Source organism: Haliotis cracherodii, unplaced genomic scaffold, assembly GCF_022045235.1.
Source record: "Haliotis cracherodii isolate W230 unplaced genomic scaffold, xgHalCrac1.p SCAF_23, whole genome shotgun sequence".
Classification (NCBI taxonomy): domain Eukaryota; kingdom Metazoa; phylum Mollusca; class Gastropoda; order Lepetellida; family Haliotidae; genus Haliotis; species Haliotis cracherodii.
The window spans coordinates 4,795,282-4,814,705 of NW_027266279.1; the positions used below are offsets into that span (position 1 = coordinate 4,795,282).

The following is a 19,424-nucleotide window of genomic DNA, read 5'->3' on the forward strand; positions in this document are numbered from 1 at the left end:
TTTCTGAGACTGGTGAGATTCATCCAATCTGCATCTCCAGTGTGTCGCGGATAATCTAGAACACCACATCAGTGTCTCGGCAATATTCGCGATGTCAGCGGCTCATCTGAGAGAAGGGGACGATGGAGCCGTAAGACACGTGACCTTGCCGCTTGAATCGTCCAGACATGTGAGCAGCAAATGACATCATGACCTTTGAACCTACGTTCAAACCAACGCTTCTTTGCCTTGTTGCATTTGAATAAAAACACTGCATACTATGATGACGAGTAGAATGCTTCGCTCTGATGTTGTAAAATGTCCGCCACATCAGAAATGACCTCATGGTTTGGGAAGAGGTGGAAATCTGATGAGTAGTTAGGATAGATAGTTTGAAGCCACAGCCGTGCATTGCAGCTATGGGGGCAACAGACTTATATGTCAATGTGTCACCTTGCTGATTGTTTCTTGTGCATTCTGCCATTCCGCATTCTGGCCCGGATTTTATTATTCATGGGTTGTCCACTCACTCACTCACTTTTGAGTATAACACTCATATTGCCTCACTCACTCAGTGGCCCAGAATTGATTATTAACAGGTCGCTCACTCACTCACTGACCCACTGCGATTCTCGGGAAGGGCGAGGCACAGATGGCCTAGTCGTCTGAGGCACCACAATTCGCTGTGTAGAGTTGCTTCCCTTGCTGTGATTTCGGGTTCACTCTGATTATGTTTCTTGGGCTGTCAGCAAACGTGTGAGACCTGCATCACTTCAGGTTTTCCATCCACATTATGTTGACACGCCTGTATGTAACTCAAATACTGTTCAAAGTGGTTTTAAACCCAACTGATACCGGGTAAGAGTAAAGGTCTCCAGCAACCTGTGCTTGTTGAATGAGGGGATGTGACTTGATGACTTGGTTGAATGCATGTCATTGCAGTTGCGTGGATGTCAATCACCAGATTGTCTTGTCCATTGTCTTATTTCCAGAGCAATAAATTGTACAAATGCATCATACAACAAACAAACAATTCACAATCATAACAAAGTGAGTTTAATTTATTTCAAAATTTATTCTGTCAACAAAAATATGTGTCATATAATAGCAGCTTTGTTATTAAACAAACAAGCACAATACATAGTTGTTCAGTGAAACTGGTCATCAAGGCCACAAATAAAACAATAAAACACACATTAAACCCATAAAGCAGGACATATATGGCATGACAAGTTGTCTTGCTGGACTAAAGTTGACACCAATTTACAAGATGGCCCTAGCAGCCACACCCTTAATGGCAAGGAAACAATTTGTCTAAAGACACAGTGTCATAATTAGTGAGAAGGACCAATCTGAGGATAAGACTTATTATTCAATCTTTAACATATTAAAATCATATCTTTTGCTCCATTTCTTACACTTGTCATGCAGAGGTATCAAATCAGAAGATTGGATGGTTTGCTCCAGTTACAGTAAAAGATCTGATTTTAATGAGATATACCCTTAACCAATGAAACATTGCATTATCACATGATGACCACTACAATCTGGGTCAACTTACTGCAGACGTGGGGCCGTGCGCTGCACATGCAATTCATGCAACATGTGATATGTAGCTCTACTGGAAGATGGAGAATTTGTGAAAGTACATTTTTGAGACAAAAAGGATTGACACGTGAAATATATGTGAAAGCTTCCGTTGTGCTCATGGCGCTACTTGTATATCCAGATAATACCTCCTGACTTGTCCTCTATCTTGGACAAATGAAATAATTACTTGGCAGAATTCAATAAACAATCATCTACACACAATATATATTAGGTGTAATTATTTTTACAAAATCACTTACAAAAAAACTTGTGCAAGGCTTGTTATGTTCAGAAAATGGTATGAAGACTTATCTTCAATCACAGGTCTGATATGAAATGAATATTCAGGCCATTACGTGAGACATATGATATTCGGGGGCTGGGGATTTTAAATAAAATAATATGTTTTGAAAACAAGAGAATAAAAATAATGTGGCTGAAAATTTAATGTGTTGGCACCTCCTTTCAGAGAAGAAAATAAAACATCTTGAAGTGTTGCTCCAAAAGTCTGTCTCTAACAAAAACTGAAAGAAAGTTATCTGACACCTTAATATGGTTGGGGGATCAAAATAATAATAATAATAATAATAATAATAATAATAATAATAATTATTATTATACATGAGTTTATATACTCTTCAAAATCTTCACGTTTCTCACCACTTTTTGCACTTCATAAGCTAACATATTCATGTACAAATCACAAAATAGTCATCCAGTCTACAAAAAAGTTAAAGGCAAAGATATATTGTCATCTCATACTCAAAAGACTTTGAAATGTGTAAATTATGGCAGTTATTAATTACCGGTAATCAGACAAGTTTGATAAATATATTTAGCATCAAATCTGTGATCATTTATTGAGTTTTCTATAAATTATAATGTATAATTAACAATAAGTTGTTGGTAGTTTTACAGTTGACATGATAGAATTGTTCCCCAGCATCTATTCCTGTCATAAGAGGCAACTTTATGGCTAGGATGGTCAGGATCGTTGCTTGTAATGTCAACCACTGCATGGATTCACTTGTTCAGACTCAATTTTTCACAGACCGCCGTAATTAGCTGGAATATTGCTGAGTGCGGTGTTAAACAACAAACAAACAAAGAGTTATATTCTAAATCATGATTATTTTTGTAACTTTTAGATGCCTAATCTGTAACCATGGTAACACATGTTCATGCTGAACAGTCACACATTTAATGTATCGATGATAGTTTGATGCATATCTGAATAATTTCTTGCACAATCATTACGGCCACAAATGTCTGATAGTGAAATATATCAATAATCAGTTGTAATCGATCACTAACGCTGAAGTCTGAGTGGTGTGACGTATGTGGGGACTGGCGCAGGAATACCAGTTTCCTTGACCCAGGACTGTCCATCACGCTGGGGACCAATTCAAACCCACAATCCCCATAGGGGAAAATAGCATCTGTTACTTTGGACAAAGGACTTGTTTGGAGATTGAAATTTTAACACAAACACTCAGTGATTAGAACCATTAGCAACATCATTAATTCTGTGTCATAAATTAATAAAACATGTTAAAAGCATGACTAAATAAATAATCTGTGTTACATAGCTGATTAACTTACAAAGATACAAGTACATATCTAAATTACAAAATTCTTTTCTATTACCATATTCATCGTAATAAGCACCCTGGATGCTTAATAAGACCACACACAAGTCAAATTTGTTGTTAATGAAACTTAAATTTTATATAATATTTTTTTTATATTCCCTTCTACACTGTTGTTTTCTGTAAAAAGAATCTGTAAAATACACAAGAAACTACCGTAAGGTTTGTGATGGCTAATGGAGGCTTATAAACATCACTCACAGATTGGTCCAGAAGTTGATTACGAGGCACTGACAGGAGCAGGGCACTTATTACGGCGAATACAGTACATTGAAACTACTGAGAAATATAACTTTTGTTGACATGAAAACACACCCATATAACACCATTGCTTACATCTTACTACAATCCACCAACACCTGTTCCAAGAAAAAAATCTTGAAAACAATAACAAAAACCAGACTCTGTTCTAAATCACAAATAAACGGTGATGAAAGAGGAGAGGTAGGTGGGATCAAAACCTGTTGTGTGGAAACTGTCTGCATAAACACAAGCTGCATAACATTTCATCACACCTGCTATTTGTCTATGAAGCAACACATCACAACACTATACATAGGAACACAAATCACTACTACCGTCACAATGATCACACATCACCACATCACACCTCCAGCACCATCCTCTATTATCCAGGGTATTGTATCCCCTTTCCATTTGGATCAATACCCTGATTCCCCACCATGGCTTGTGTTGGAGGAATGTGCTCTCCTCACCTCCAGGTTCACAGAGGAGAGGGTATAAACAAGACAGAGAGGAAGGTACAATGCAGTCCCAGCACATTCTGCGTTTCCACGATCGCAGAAAAATTGGCAGAAAATGTAAATGACCACAGACTTGCAGACAAATCACAGATTTTGCTTTTTTTTTATCAATCAATACACTAACTTTCATTATTTTCAACCTCTTCTATAACATTTTGCACTCTATGATGCCCAAACATTAACATAGGATTCAAACACACAAAATATGAATCCTACAATAAACAAAATTTGAAATCATTTTCACTTTTAAACGTTATTATCTCTAATGTGTTAACATCCAACCATAACTAAATATCAGTGACACTAAGCAAATGAGTTTGTATTTTAGGGGGAAATTTACCGCAGAAAGAGGTAATCTCAGTTGCAGAATTTCGTAAATTTTACTGCAGGCTTTTGATCAGTTTATCACAGAATTAGCCTGGGACTGATAATGAGGAAGATATAAAGAGGTCAGTACAAAGAAGAAGATATAGAGGGGTCGATATAAAGAGGAGGATAAAAAGGGGTCGGTATAAAGAGGAGGGGATGAAGGAGTGGGAAAAAGAGGAGGATATGAAGAGAAGGATATAAAGTGGGGGTATGGAAGTGGGTATAAAGACGAGGGGATGAAAAAGGGGGATGAAGGGGAGGATATAAAGAGAAGGATATAAAGTGGGTATAAAGAGGAGGGGATGAAAGAGTGGGTATAAAGAGTGGGGATGAAGGTGAGGATATAAAGAGAAGGATATAAAGTCGGGTATGGAAGTGGGTATAAAAGGGAAGGATGAAAGGAGCAGGTATGATGGCTTGAGTAGAAAGGAGAGGTTATACAGTTGCAGTACACGGGATGACATACACGGATACAGAGGAGGATGTAAAGGAAGGGGATAGTTAGTACATAACCAGAAACCAGGTCTCAAGAGATGTCCTTGAAAACAAATTCAATTTCTGGGGGTCATGTGACATTAAGACAGAACGGGGCTGTGCACTAGTTCAAACTGGTTCAAACTGGTCCCTGACATGGTGAGTAACCTAAGCTAATGAGGCATGATCTAATGGTTCACAGTTTCTACATCTATTCATAAAACAGTCAATTAAAAACTACAACCAATAAAACATACATCTAATGTGATTTTGCCAGAACCAACAAATCACTAACTATAAACACTTCTACCCATACTTATACGAGTTGAAAGCGCTAGCCTATTAAAACTGTGTTCAATCTTACTCCACTTATATATATATATATTCGATACATAACTCCTACATGATAAATTTGATAATATTCCTACATGTTACATTTGATATATCAGTTCTGGTCCTGAATCATATGATATATGACCATGTTATAACATATTTGATATATATCATTCTTGTCATTGATATGGTTAATGTATAATCCAAAATAAGTTAGATATATCTTACACAATACACTCAAACCCTACATATCAGGGTACAGTCGAACATCGTTGTGTTGAACATGTTGACAGAAAAAGTTGGAATGCTTGCTTATTCATTTAGCTGTAAACCCGACTTGATAAACGTCAAGGTCAATACTTCAGGTTTGTATGTTCTATGTTCCTCCATCACCTTGAACACATACCGTATTTGACGTAATAAGCGCCCCGCTCTAATAAGCGCCAACAATCCCAATTAGCACCCCTTCCGATTGACCAATATACACAAGACTTATTTATTCGCGTATAATACGCACTCGTGGGTTATATGCACCCTTAATTATGGGCAATTAAATTCTGGAAAAATATATGTCGTATATAAACATTTCAGGCTGTCAGCATAAACCACAAAATTTATCCTTTAACTCACCAAAATAAATTTCTAATAAGAGCCCCCTATTTCTAATTTTGAGAGCGCCCTGGGTGCTTATTACGTTGAATATTTACTTTACTGTGCAGTTACTATGTATAACCAATGAATCAAGCCACAGTCTGGCACCAGCAAGGTTTGTTTGTTTGTTATTCAAAGCTGCACTCTGCAATATTCCATCTATACGATGGCGGCCCGTAAGTAATCAATATTGTGAACAGCGATCCACTCCAACAGGGTATGAGGACATGCCATCAGCCAAGTCAACAATCTATTTGGTCACCTCTTACTGGCTGCTGTGGACCTATTATAAACTGAAATCACAATGACTAGCATGGGGATCTGGGGAATATTCTAACCTGGAATCCTCATGTCTAGCATAGGTTGCTGGGGACTTATTCTGACCTGGAATCCCCACGACTCGCATAAGCTGCTGGAGACTTATTCTGACCCGGAATCCCTGCGACTGGCATTGGCTGCTGGTGACCTATTCAAAACCTTCAATGCCCATGACTGGCATTGGCTATTGGTGACCTATTCTGACCTGGAATCCCCACGACTGGCATTGGCTGCTGGTGACCTATTCTAACCTGGAATCCTCGAGTCTAGCATAGGCTACTGGTGACCTATTCTGACCTGGAATCCCCACGACTGGCATTGGCTGCTGGTGACCTATTCTAACCTGGAATCCTCAAGTCTAGCATAGGCTACTGGTGACCTATTCTGACCTGGAATCCCCATGACTGGCATTGGCTGCTGGTGACCTATTCTAACCTGGAATCCTCGAGTCTAGCATAGGCTACTGGAGACTTATTCTGACCTTGAATCCCCACGACTGGCATTGGCTGCTGGTGACCTATTCTAAACCTTCAAAGCCCATGACTGGCATAGGTTTTAGGGCTGGGACGGGTAACTCGGGTACTCAGGTAGGGTGGGCCCTGAGTAGGACCCAAGTACCCACGTGGTTAGTCACGTGATAAAATGACAAAAACGTACTATAGATCAGTGGTTACACTACAAGTCGCTAATGTTCGCATTTCTTTCTGACGATGCACACATTCCTTTTGACAAGTTTTGACTTGTATATCTTTAAGTAAAGATAAATCTTCAGTCAACTTCAGTGAACACATGATCTGATTGTTTGACACATGTATCTAGTTTTAGCTAGGGCTGCGGTAAAACAATTACCAATCAGACATTTTAGTACCCGGGTAGGGGACCAATTCTAACCGGGAATCCCCACTGGGCCAGCGTGAAGGAAACCAGTGACTGCTCTGGCCAATGAGCATTCCATTCACACCTCTTGACATTGTATGCAACATCTTCACAACTATGCAACCTCTACTATAGTGAGTAAGTAGGTTTTTATGTCGCTTTAAGCAAAATTCAAGACATATCACTGCAGTGAACACCAGCCTGCTGCATGGCCTCATTTCATTAGCTGACATCATACAAACATGATCACAGTCTCACTACACAAGATCTTGACCCAATGTATTCAGGGTGATAGAAACACAGAGAAAGAAATTAGCACTAGCCTGCTTGCCCGCATCAGTTTTGTTTAAGTTAAAGGTATCCAAAGGGCTCAGAGAATTTTTTACATTTTGGAGGTTATTGCTGTATGATATCACAATTCAGGCTAGCAGAATTTCTTGGTTAATTTCTGTAAAGAGTTGACATCAACTTGGCGATGGCCAAACTCAACACAGTGGTGATTGACTGTACAACTGTGGGAATGTTGGACGCTGAGATCAAGCTTACGACAAGCATGGGTTGATGAGACCAATTCTAATCCGGATCTTCACAAGGATTCAAAATTAAAGTGGTCCTGGGGTCCATGGGTTTTACTGTAGTTGTATCTTGGACCCCAGAAATCTCAGTTTTTACCATTAGGGTCAGAACAAATGCTGTATACATGATGTTGGTTTTAATATATCCCAGCTGTAACCATGTAAAAACAAATACTGCAGGACCGCATAAAAAGCTAAAACCCAACTAAAACTCTCTGTACTTTCACTGTTAGCCCACTAAGATTTTGTTTATCATATTTTCTGATTTAAGTGTTAAAAAAAATAATAACTTTTCAAAACATAATAATGTAAATACATGTGGTCTCATTTGTTGTGCAGTGTGTAAAGATGTGCTGTTAGGTGTAATAAAAATATATATCATGAAATGGATAGTGTTATCGATGTGAAAAACCAATCACATAAACTTGGATTCATGACCATATGAATATGCAAATGAGGTCCCCGGGCAGGAACTACTTTCAAGCCCCATACATCAATACAATGACAGCATACTGAATAAATTATTGACTATCGCTTCAAATAAGTTTAGGTAGGGGTATTCTGTAGACAAGAAACAGCTGCAACTAATTTGGCACTATATGATAAATGGGACGTTTTTCTCAAACATTGGATTCAAATGCAGTTTCTCAAGTTACTTCTTCGAATAAAAATATGTCTTAAACATCGATTATGTTTAGACTGACATATGATGAAGAGATTATTATCATCATGTGTTTTGTATCATAGTGAGTGAGTGACTGAGATGGGTTTAACGCCGCTTTAACAGTACTCTTGTAAAATCACGGCGTGTCAGCTTCATGTGGGAGGAAAGCCCGAAGTGATGCAGGTTTCAGACATTTACCACTTCGGTGAAACTCACGAGCACGGGTATGGTGCTGACAAATCTAGAAACATAATCGGGGCAAACCGGGATTCAAATCATAGGTTTCTGGCGTGCCCAAGGGAGGCAACTCTGCACAGAGAATCGCTGTGCCTCAGATGACTGGGCCACCTGTGACCCCGTTTCTGTAAATATCATATGTTAGAAATATATGAGGCCAAGGCTCTAATAATACATTTTTTTTCCAAACATATGACATTTGTGATACTGGTGCACACAAGGGTTATAATCTCTATTTACCTTGTTGCAGAAATAAAATCATGGGACTTCTGGAGAGACATGTAATAATTCATGGACTTAACAGGTCCTTCAGTGTACTTCCTCAGTTATCTATTATGATCATGATGATAGCTACCTGGGACCCATTCACCATCATATGATACACTGGATGAACTAAAAACATTAAGCCTGGAACTTTTGACATAACAATATGGAACCCTTGACTTTCATGCATATTTCAAACACTGCTTACCACAAGTGACTAATAATAAGACTACAAGTGTTAGCTGCAGAAGTTGTATAACCCAATATTGGCACATGCCCTATCACATAGAAGATGGAATCATAGATAGGAATACACTGTAGGATGTGGACAAATACCTAGGAGGAGTTATGGTAGATCAAGCAGGTTTCTATCTGCATACAGCACCTGTGTTTCAGTGTATAAATTATCGGCCAACGAAATGATCTCTTTCAGGACGGCCTGAGCTCGTTCCTCCTCCTGCAACTGCATCCGCTGCAGCAGTTGAGTCCTCCCCGGCAGTGTGTAGAAGGAGATGTGGACACCCTTACGGATGAGCCATGGATGGTATTTAGCAAGTGTTCGATTGTAAGCTTGCAAGGAGACGGTGGCCATCTTGGTGTCTTTATCCCCCTTGCATATCTCTTCCAGGATCTGCACGATGAATTCCAGGGCCCGATGTAAGCGCAGTAGGGTGCGAGACCCTGATGGCTTATCTTTCCTGGCGGTGAGATTGTTCTTGACCTCGTAGTCCAGCATGGACTTGATGGAGTCAAAGTTCTCTGATTGTCCTGAGCTCCGATGGGCTCGGAGAATCTCAACCTTGCTGGTTACATCAGAGTTGACAAAACCAAAAACACTCCCAAATAGAACCAGAAGTCTGAAACATTATGACAATGTGTGAATACAAGTACCACTATCGGCATGACAAATCAACTGATGCTAAATTTTAACATTGTTTAAGAAAGAAATTATCATCATTAACAGTGGGCCTACAGAAATAACATTCTAATGCCCATATTATTATGGAGTTTCGGATGATAAGATATAACTGCAAGCACTGTTAAAAATATTTTCTAAACCCAACTTAAACACATCAGTTTGATGGTTTATTATCTGTTCATAAAAATTGTCTATTTTCCTCAGATTACATTGGACTAATTTGTTAAAAGAGGCGAGAGTGCTAAATTATATGCTAACCCACAAAACTATACCCAAGATACAAGAAAGAGGTACTAACCCAAATGATGGGAAATGATCATAAGATCAGTGAAGTGAGAGCCAATATTAGCACCATATGCCACACCCAGTAAATTGCAGTCTTGTCCCTGCTTTTAGGCCTTCTTCGACCTCAGTTGCAAATAATTCTATTCCATAGTTTAGCTAATTTCCTTGGTTTCCAACGGCAGTGGATGACTACAATTGTGGGCCACTAATCAACAGGAGTAGTGCACTTTACCGGGTGCACTTTTTCATATTTCAATTACTGGAGAATCGAACTCATGTTGCCAGCTTGAAGCTAAGAAGTAATGAGTTAATCTAATTAAGCTACACCCTACTACTGGACCACATGTGCTATCACAAATAATCCGTGTTCATATACCAAATCATCAGCACCCGATTGTTTACCTTTATGTGCATATGCAGTAGCCATTTTCTTCGCAAAACTCGAAACTAGATAAAAATTGTATGGAGTTTCCTCAAATTACATTGAATTTAGAAGTTAAAACAGACAGCTAAACAATTTGCTTCCTAACAACTGACCCTAAGGATCGTAAGGTGTATTTGATCGGGAAGTGGTGCCCAACCTTAAAGGGGCACTGATCTAACGCAATTCCCCGGGACTGGTTGTTGCCTTTGTTATTGTTTTTTCCCAGTGAGTACCCGGATGTAGAGCAGAAATCTAGACTAGCTCGCAACCTCTGTTGCGCCATTCGTAAGCGCATTAGTCACTTTTATGGATACCGGTAGTAATAAGAGCGTATGGTCACATTGATCAACAAAATGAAATACAGTTTTCGAGATAATAAGGAAATGTAGGTATCTTTGTGGGTAGCATCGGTAATGGTGACGAAGTTTTGATAAGTCACTTGCTTGGAAATTTTGCGATTTTCGTTTACACTATCTTGACTTGCAACACAAAGTAAATATTTCATCTGAGCATTGCTTTTTAATAGTGTGTATATTTTTTTACTGTCAAAATGTGTAACATATTTATTAAACGTATAAATATTCAGTTATTTTACAAAGTGACTGAAAAACATTTCCATCTGTATTATTATGATAACGAATTCCAAACATTTTGATGTTTAATGTCATCACCAAGAGACTGAAAATGTTACGTTGAAAAGTACATTTCTATGTTGTTTGGCTTCTGATCCTACATAATAATCTGTTGTGATGTTGGTAGGCCCTTTTGATCGTCTTAATCAATCTAGACAGATTTTTTAGTCAAAAGGACTGAAATATTTACACATTTTATAAATTGCTTGAGAGAATCACATTTTACAAATTGACGGTAATCTATACACGCTTACAAAGGAAATGACCTGTGAAAACAAGGTCTATCGCGCATTGAAGAATTTCCCAACCAAGACGTAGAGAAACAAGGACGAAACGGTTCAAATGAAGGAAAACAAAATGCAAATACCATAATTACAACTTACCAAATTTATGTGTATAAATAGGCAGCTTCCTTGTTCGAGGAATGTATCCGTGAATATTCACACAAAGGAATAATGTCCCACTCATCTGCAGCTATACAAAATAACTTATTCGATGTCACGTGTCTCTGTAACTATCAAATATTCTAAAAGATATATATCGTTTCGGGATATTATAACCAGTGTTCGTTTCTCAACTGATCACTTGGATTGTTTCAGGTGTTTCACATAGGTGTCAAGTCTCAAGGGTTGGCTGAGAAAGGCCACGTGACAACTATTTTCATTACGTCCACGGTTCCTAAAAAATCCACTGAGTTTGATAACAATGAGCAACCAATCAACGTATTATCGGTTAACCCTTTGAACAAAGTATGTTGTTTTTACATTGGCACTTCACGCCATGATATGAGTGTATTCCCTTTGTTTTAGTAAACCTAGACATGTAAACACTCACTTTTGACATATCCACTGTGCAAGATAACAGTGATTAATCAATCAACGTATTTTCTGTTAATCCTTTGATGACTAGGAACGATCCGTTGATTTACCTAAAAAAGTAAATCAACTGATCATTCATCTCTTGCTGGGCTGCCACGTGCATATTACATAACGCGCATTTCACCTCACTTCAAACCTGGATTTAGATTGAATAATTACCCCAGACACAATAAATGCCAAATGAGAACCTTTGTCAGGTAATCTAAGTGGTGCTACCACTAATTGTACCTGTAATAAATTCATTAACTGAGCATCAAGTGAATGACGACAAATACACAAGTGTAGGGTTATACGAGAAAACGTGGATGACAACAAGGTAGTAGTAATTGTATTATCGACGCAATCCGAAATCCGAAAATGCTTTCACTGCAAGGATACTTTTTTTTAGTATTAAACTATAACCATCTGGGGTATTTCCAAATGACGACTTCCGATGAGCTCCGCGGTTCTTTTTGTCTGTTTGTTTAGGCTGAAGAAATTAATTAACATGCGCCGTTTGTCGAATCTTTATAGATCACATTTAACCAATCAGTGTTTATTAAAAAATGCGTAAAACAAATATTGCCTCCAGCCTCCAAGTTTATTTAGCTGTCCTTGCAGATGGTTGCCCAGTCTCTGGTCACGCTCAGTTGCGTTGCGTATCATCCGGGTACTCACGGGGGAAAAAACAATAACAAAGGCAACAACCAGTCCGGGGAATGGCGTTAGATCAGTGCTCCTTTAAGGATCGTGATGGGGTGTTTGATCGGAAAGGAGTACCTAACCATAATAATCGCAAAGGGGTGCTTGATCGGAACGAAAGGGCTACCTACCCTGTGCCTAACACGACTAACACTAAGGATTGAAGAGGTATGTGAGATCTGTGAAGCGAGAGCCACAGTAGGCAGCCTGGGTCAATTAGCGTTATGGTTAGCTGCGCCCGTTAGCAAGCATTGTTGTCAAATCAACAAACGAATATCACCCTGTACTCGTCAACTTCTCGATCACCTCCTCAACACAGAGGTAAGGGTGATCGAAAATCGGACCTTCATATGCTACCGTCTGGTGTGTCCATCAAAAACAGACAGGGATCGAATTACTGATATTCTTACTTTCCCAGTTCCTCGTATGCGTCAACATACATGTCTATTAGTATTTCGTTCTTCTCTCCTCGGCATGTTCTCAAAAGTGACAAAAGTTTCTCAACGTTGAATGCTTCCGCAGCGGCCATATTTATATGTAAACTCCGCACAGCGATGATCAATGCATCGACCCTGCAAGGAGTAATACGCTAGCCTTGATTCAAGCCTCGACTTGAAGGGTGACGATCGTCAAACATCATGCAAGGGTGCTTCGAATCTCTCTTGCCCAGTAATTCGTCGCTGTAACACAGAGAAAATATATTATATGGTCTCTGCTGTACACAAATATAATATGGATATATGGACCACGGAAATAATAAATATTTATTTGTGTACATGTCGCAATGTGTTTGTAGATATTCACTTAAATCCTCATAAAACGTGTCTGTTCTTTAATAACTGAGAGGTATGCTATTTTCTGTGGTCAGCGCGGGCGGCACTTCGGCCACTGTTGTTGCTTTAGTGCTAAAGAGGTCGCCTTCTGACAGCAATTTCGGCTGACCTGTACCTCTTTGGGACTCGTGTGATAGTAGGATATACATATCTATTGGAGCTTGGGCGGCACTTCAGCCACTTCTCTAAGGTAGGTGACTGCATGGTGACTCCCCTGGAATAATTGTTCCAAATTTTGCTGACTCCCTCTTTCGCGCTGTGTCATTTTTTCATGCCCCCCCCCCCCCCCCCCTTCTTTATCACACACACACACACACACACACACACACACACACACACACACACACACACACACACACACACACACATACACACACACACATACACTAAAAAAATACCACTGTAATGATGTACATATCGGCCATATATTTTAAGAGCAAAATCCCTACTGTGAGAATAATGATCTATCATTTCTTATACGCCAGGGTTTATTGTGAGTCGGTGTACATGATTTCAGCAACACCACGTCATGTGGGAAATAAAACCCCGGTCTTTGGTGGACAAAGTAACATCAAAACCACTCAGCAACAAACTGATCTTTGTACAGTATTTGAGTCACATCACAGCGTGTCAGCTTCAAGTGGGAGAAAAAACGATTAAGAAGCAAACAATACGAGCAGCTTCGTGCTTCACAAACATAAACTCGGATTCTACCCGACCCAAGGAAAAATGTCATCTTTTTAGAAGCTACCATGTCATGTCATCTTTTTAGAACCTACCATATCATGTCATCTTTTTAGAAGCTACCATGTCATGTCATCTTTTTAGAACCTACCATATCATGTCATCTTTTTAGAACCTACCATGCCATGTCATCTTTTTAGAAGCTACCATATCATGTTATCTGTTTAGAACCTACCATGTCATGTCATCTTTTTAGAACCTACCATGTCATGTCATCTTTTTAGAACCTACCATGTCATGTCATCTTTTTAGAACCTACCATGTCATGTCATCTTTTTAGAACCTACCATGTCATGTCATCTTTTTAGAACCTACCATGTCATGTCATCTTTTTAGAAGCTACTATATCATGTTATCTTTTTAGAAGCTACCATGTCATGTCATCTTTTTAGAAGCTACCAAGTCATGTCATATTTTTAGAAGCTACTATATCATGTTATCTTTTTAGAACCTACCATGTCATGTCATCTTTTTAGAACCTACCATGTCATGTCATCTTTTTAGAAGCTACCATATCATGTCATCTTTTTAGAAGCTACCAAGTCATGTCATATTTTTAGAAGCTACTATATCATGTTATCTTTTTAGAACCTACCATGTCATGTCTGTGTGACAGATATGCATTTCCATGTATATAGGTTGTCATTTCAGGTTGTTAGAATTGTGATTGTTTATAGTTTTACCTCTAATAGTATCATCTTCAAGCGTTAGCCTATAGTTATTTTTAAATCTTTGTCACGTCTATTACGGGTATAAGGGGTGACAGGCTGTGTTGTGTCATTGCCTGTCTTATGTTCTTTGTCTTGCGCGGCCCCTTGTGTTGATTGGCTTGTTTTTAAAATACTAAAAGCTACTTGCACGTCAGCCATTGCACTTCACAACAATCAGAGCACGTAAACGATCGCATCTCAGAGCACTTAGGACTAAACAACAAATCTAAAGGTTAGTATAATGTTTGAAGGATTGTATATATGTTATGTACTGTGTAGTAATGGTATTGGTGTAAATTGATTATTCTAGTGCATCATAATGTTTGCTAAAATGTATAATCGTGTAGTTGTGTATATTTTGTGCAATGGCGTTTATACATAAGTTTAACACTGTTCAGCATTATTTACATAACGCATATACTTTAAAATGTTAGTTAAGGTGTTTAAATAGTTAAATGAAAGAATGAATTAATGAACGAATGATATGACCTGACATTTCATATACTTTATCGTCATGAAGTTTATTAGTAATTTACACAATACCAAATTCAATTTTATTTGTATGTATGTGCGCATTTAGAATATTCTGAATGTGGTTTGTTTATTTTTATAGCTGCGATCTATTCCTCCAGAGGAAGTGGAATAATCTACACCCCAGTGTCACCCACAGGGTACGAAACTTAATAATTATTGTGTCATTATATTGCAATTGTGTAAGATACATAGTTTCTCTATCTGTAGCATTTAATTTGTTTAACGTTCATCGCAACGTGTACATTAGTATGAAGTATTTGCCTTGTGTTTCTCTTATAAAGGAGTTGTCGTTCTTGCATGGTTGCCTCAATTAAATGTGCTGTGTTTTCTGATGAACGATATTAAAATTACTCCTACTCTAATAGAAATGGTTTGTGATATTAATTTGTTGTATTTATTTATATATGTGTACATGTTTATACTGAACTAGTATGTATTCCCTATACATGTGTTTCAGGGTGTCTATCTGTCAATAGACAAACAAAAAAAGTCTCACCTCCGTAGCCTGTGTCTGGTCTTCCTGTATACCTACACAGTCCCGGTTACATCATCTTTTTAGAAGCTACAATGTCATGTCGTCATTTTAGAACCCACCACGTCATGTCGTCATTTTAGAACCTACCATGTCATGTCGTCATTTTAGAACCTACCATGTCAGGTCATCTTTTTAGAACCTACCATATCATGTCGTCATTTTAGAAGCTTCCATATCATGCCATCTTTCTAGAACCTACCATATCATGTCGTCATTTTAGAACCTACCATGTCATGTCATCGTTTTAGAAGCTACCATGTCATGTCATCTTTTTAGAACCTACCATATCATTTCATCTTTTTAGAAGCTACCATGTCATGTCATGTTTTTAGAAGCTACCATGTCATGTTGTCATTTTAGAAGCTACCATGTCATGTCGCCATTTTAGAAGCTACCATATCATGTCATCCTTTTAGAACCTACCATGCCATGTCGTCATTTTAGAAGCTATCATGTAATGTCGTCATTTAAGAAGCTGCCATGTCATGTCGTTATTTTAGAACCTACCATATCATGTCGTCATTTTAGAACCTACCATATCATGTCGTCATTTTAGAACCTACCATGTTATGTCATCGTTTTAGAACCTACCATATCATGTCGTCATTTTAGAAGCTACCATATCATGTCATCTTTTTAAAACCTACCATATCATGTCGTCATTTTAGAAACTACCATATCATGTCGTCATTTTAGAAGCTACCATGTCATGTCGTTATTTTAGAACCTACCATGTCATGTCGTCATTTTAGAAGCTACCATATCATGTCATCTTTTTAGAAGCTACCATATCATGTCATTTTAGAAGCTACCAATTATGTCGTCATTTTAGAAGCTACCATGTCATGTTATCTTTTTAGAAGTTACCATATCATGTCTTCATTTTAGAAGCTACCATGTCTTGTCGCCATTTTAGAAGCTACCATGTCATGTCATCATTTTAGAACCTACAATGTCATGACATTATTTTAGAAGCTACAATGTCATGTCATCATTTTAGAAGCTACCATGTCATGTCATCATTTTAGAAGCTACCATGTCATGTCAATTTTTTAGAACCGACCATGTCATGTCGTTATTTTAGAAGCTACCATGTCATGTCGTCATTTTAGAAGCTACCATGTCATGTCATCATTTTAGAAGCTACCATGTCATGTCAATTTTTTAGAACCGACCATGTCATGTCGTTATTTTAGAAGCTACCATGTCATGTCGTCATTTTAGAACCTACCATGTCATGTCATCGTTTTAGAACCTACGATGTCATGTCATCGTTTTAGAACCTACCATATCATGTCGTCATTTTAGAAGCTACCATATCATGTCATCTTTTTAGAACCTACCATATCATGTCGTCATTTTAGAACCTACCATGCCATGTCGTCATTTTAGAAGCTACCATGTCACGTCATTTTTTAAAAAGCTACCATTTCATGTCGTCATTTTAGAAGCTACCATGTCATGTCGTCATCTTTTTAGAAGCTACCATGTCATGTTGTCATTTTAGAAGCTACCATGTCATGTCGTCATTTTAGAAGCTACCATGTCACTTCATCTTTTTAGAACCTACCATGCCATGTCGTCATTTGAGAAGCTATCATGTCATGTCATCATTTAAGAAACTGTCATGTCATGTTGTTATTTTAGAACCTACCATGTCATGTCGTCATTTTAGAACCTACCATATCATGTCGTCATTTTAGAAGCTACCATATCATGTCATCTTTTTAGAACCTACCATATCATGTCGTCATTTTAGAAGCTACCATATCATGTCGACATTTTAGAAGCTACCATGTCATGTCGTTATTTTAGTACCTACCATGTCATGTCGTCATTTTTGAAGCTATCTTGTCATGTCGTCCTTTACGAAGCTACCATATCATGCCATTTTAGAAGCTACCAATCATGTCGTCATTTTAGAAGCTACCATGTCATGTTATCTTTTTAGAAGCTACCATGTCATGTCGTCATTTTAGAAGCTACCATGTCATGTCAACTTTTTAGAACCGACCATGTCATGTCGTCATTTTAGAAGCTACCATATCATGTCGTCATTTTTGAAGCTACCATGTCATATTGTCATTTTAGAAGCTACCATGTCATGTCATCTTTTTAGAAGCTTCCATGTCATGTTGTCATTTTAGAAGCTACCATGTCATGTCGTCATTTTAGAAGCTACCATGTCATATCATCAATTTAGAAGCTACCATGTCATATCATCAATTTAGAAGCTACCATGTCATGTCGTCATTTTAGAAGCTACCATATCATGTCATCCTTTTAAAACCTACCATGTCATGACATTATTTTAGAAGCTACCATGTCATATCATCATTTTAGAACCTGTCATGTCATGTCATTTTAGAAGCTACCATGTCATATCGTCATTTTAGAAGCTACCATGTCATGTCATAATTCTAGAACCTACCATGTCATGTCATCTTTTTAGAAGCTACCATTCCATGTCGTCATTTTAGAACCTAATATGTCATGTCATCTTTTTAGAAGCTACCATGTCATGTCGTCATTTTAGAAGCTTCCATGTCATGTCGTCATTTTAGAAGCTACCATGTCACGTCATCATATTAAAACCTACCATGCCATGTCGTCATTTTAAAAGCTTTCATGTCATGTCGTCATTTTAGAAGCTATGGTGTCATGTCGTCATTTAAGAAGCTGCCATATCATGTCATCTTTTTAGAAGCTACCATGTCTTCTTCATTTTAGAAGCCACCATATCATGTCGTCATCTTTTTAGAAGCTACCATGTCATGTCGTCATCTTTTTAGAAGCTACCATGTCTTCTTCATTTTAGAAGCCGCCATATCATGTCGTCATCTATTTAGAAGCTACTATGTCATGTCGTCATTTTAGAAGCTGCCATATCATGTCATCTCTTTAGAACCTACCATGTCTTGTCGTCATTTTCGAAGCTACCATGTCACGTCATCTTTTTACAAGCTACCATGTCATAACGTCATTTAAAAAGCTACCATATCATGTCATCTTTTTAGAAGTTATCATGTCATGTCGTCATTTTAGAACCTACCATGTCATGTTATCTTTTTAGAAGCTATCACGTCATGTCGTCATTTCAGAAGCTACCATATCATGTCATCTTTTTAGAAGCTATCATGTCATGTCGTCATTTCAGAAGCTACCATATCATGTCATCTTTTTAGAAGTTATCATGTCATGTCGTCATTTTAGAACCTACCATGTCATGTTATCTTTTTAGAAGCTATCATGTCATGTCGTCATTTCAGAAGCTACCATGTCACGTCATCTTTTTAGAAGCTATCATGTCATGTCGTCATTTCAGAAGCTACCATATCATGTCATCTTTTTAGAAGCTATCATGTCATGTCGTCATTTTAGAAATTACCATATCATGTCGTCATTTTGGAAGCTACCATGTCATGTCGTCATTTTAGAAGCTATCATGTCATGTCATCTTTTTAGACCTACAATATCATTTCATCTTTTTAGAACCTACCATATCA

The 19,424-nt window shown here is 38.1% G+C and overlaps 1 protein-coding gene across 1 annotated transcript; it reads right to left on the reverse strand.

The window, feature by feature from the left end:
• Positions 1-5,784: 5,784 nt before the first annotated feature.
• LOC139471591 (ceramide-1-phosphate transfer protein-like) lies at positions 5,785-13,099 on the reverse strand. Its single transcript, XM_071253968.1, has 2 exons — positions 12,973-13,099; positions 5,785-9,600 (listed from the first exon to the last, which is right to left on the reverse strand). The coding sequence occupies exons 1-2, from the start codon at positions 13,089-13,091 to the stop codon at positions 9,090-9,092; spliced, it is 630 nt and encodes a 209-aa protein (XP_071110069.1). The 5' UTR covers positions 13,092-13,099; the 3' UTR covers positions 5,785-9,089.
• Positions 13,100-19,424: the final 6,325 nt, after the last annotated feature.

Coding starts and splice junctions, on each gene's coding strand:
- LOC139471591 (XM_071253968.1), bottom strand. CDS start 13,091: ATGGCCGCTGCGGAAGCATTCAACGTTGAGAAACTTTTGTCACTTTTG. Junction 9,601..12,972: donor GCATACGAGGAACTGGGAAA/GTAAGAATATCA, acceptor ATAATGTTTCAG/ACTTCTGGTTCTATTTGGGA.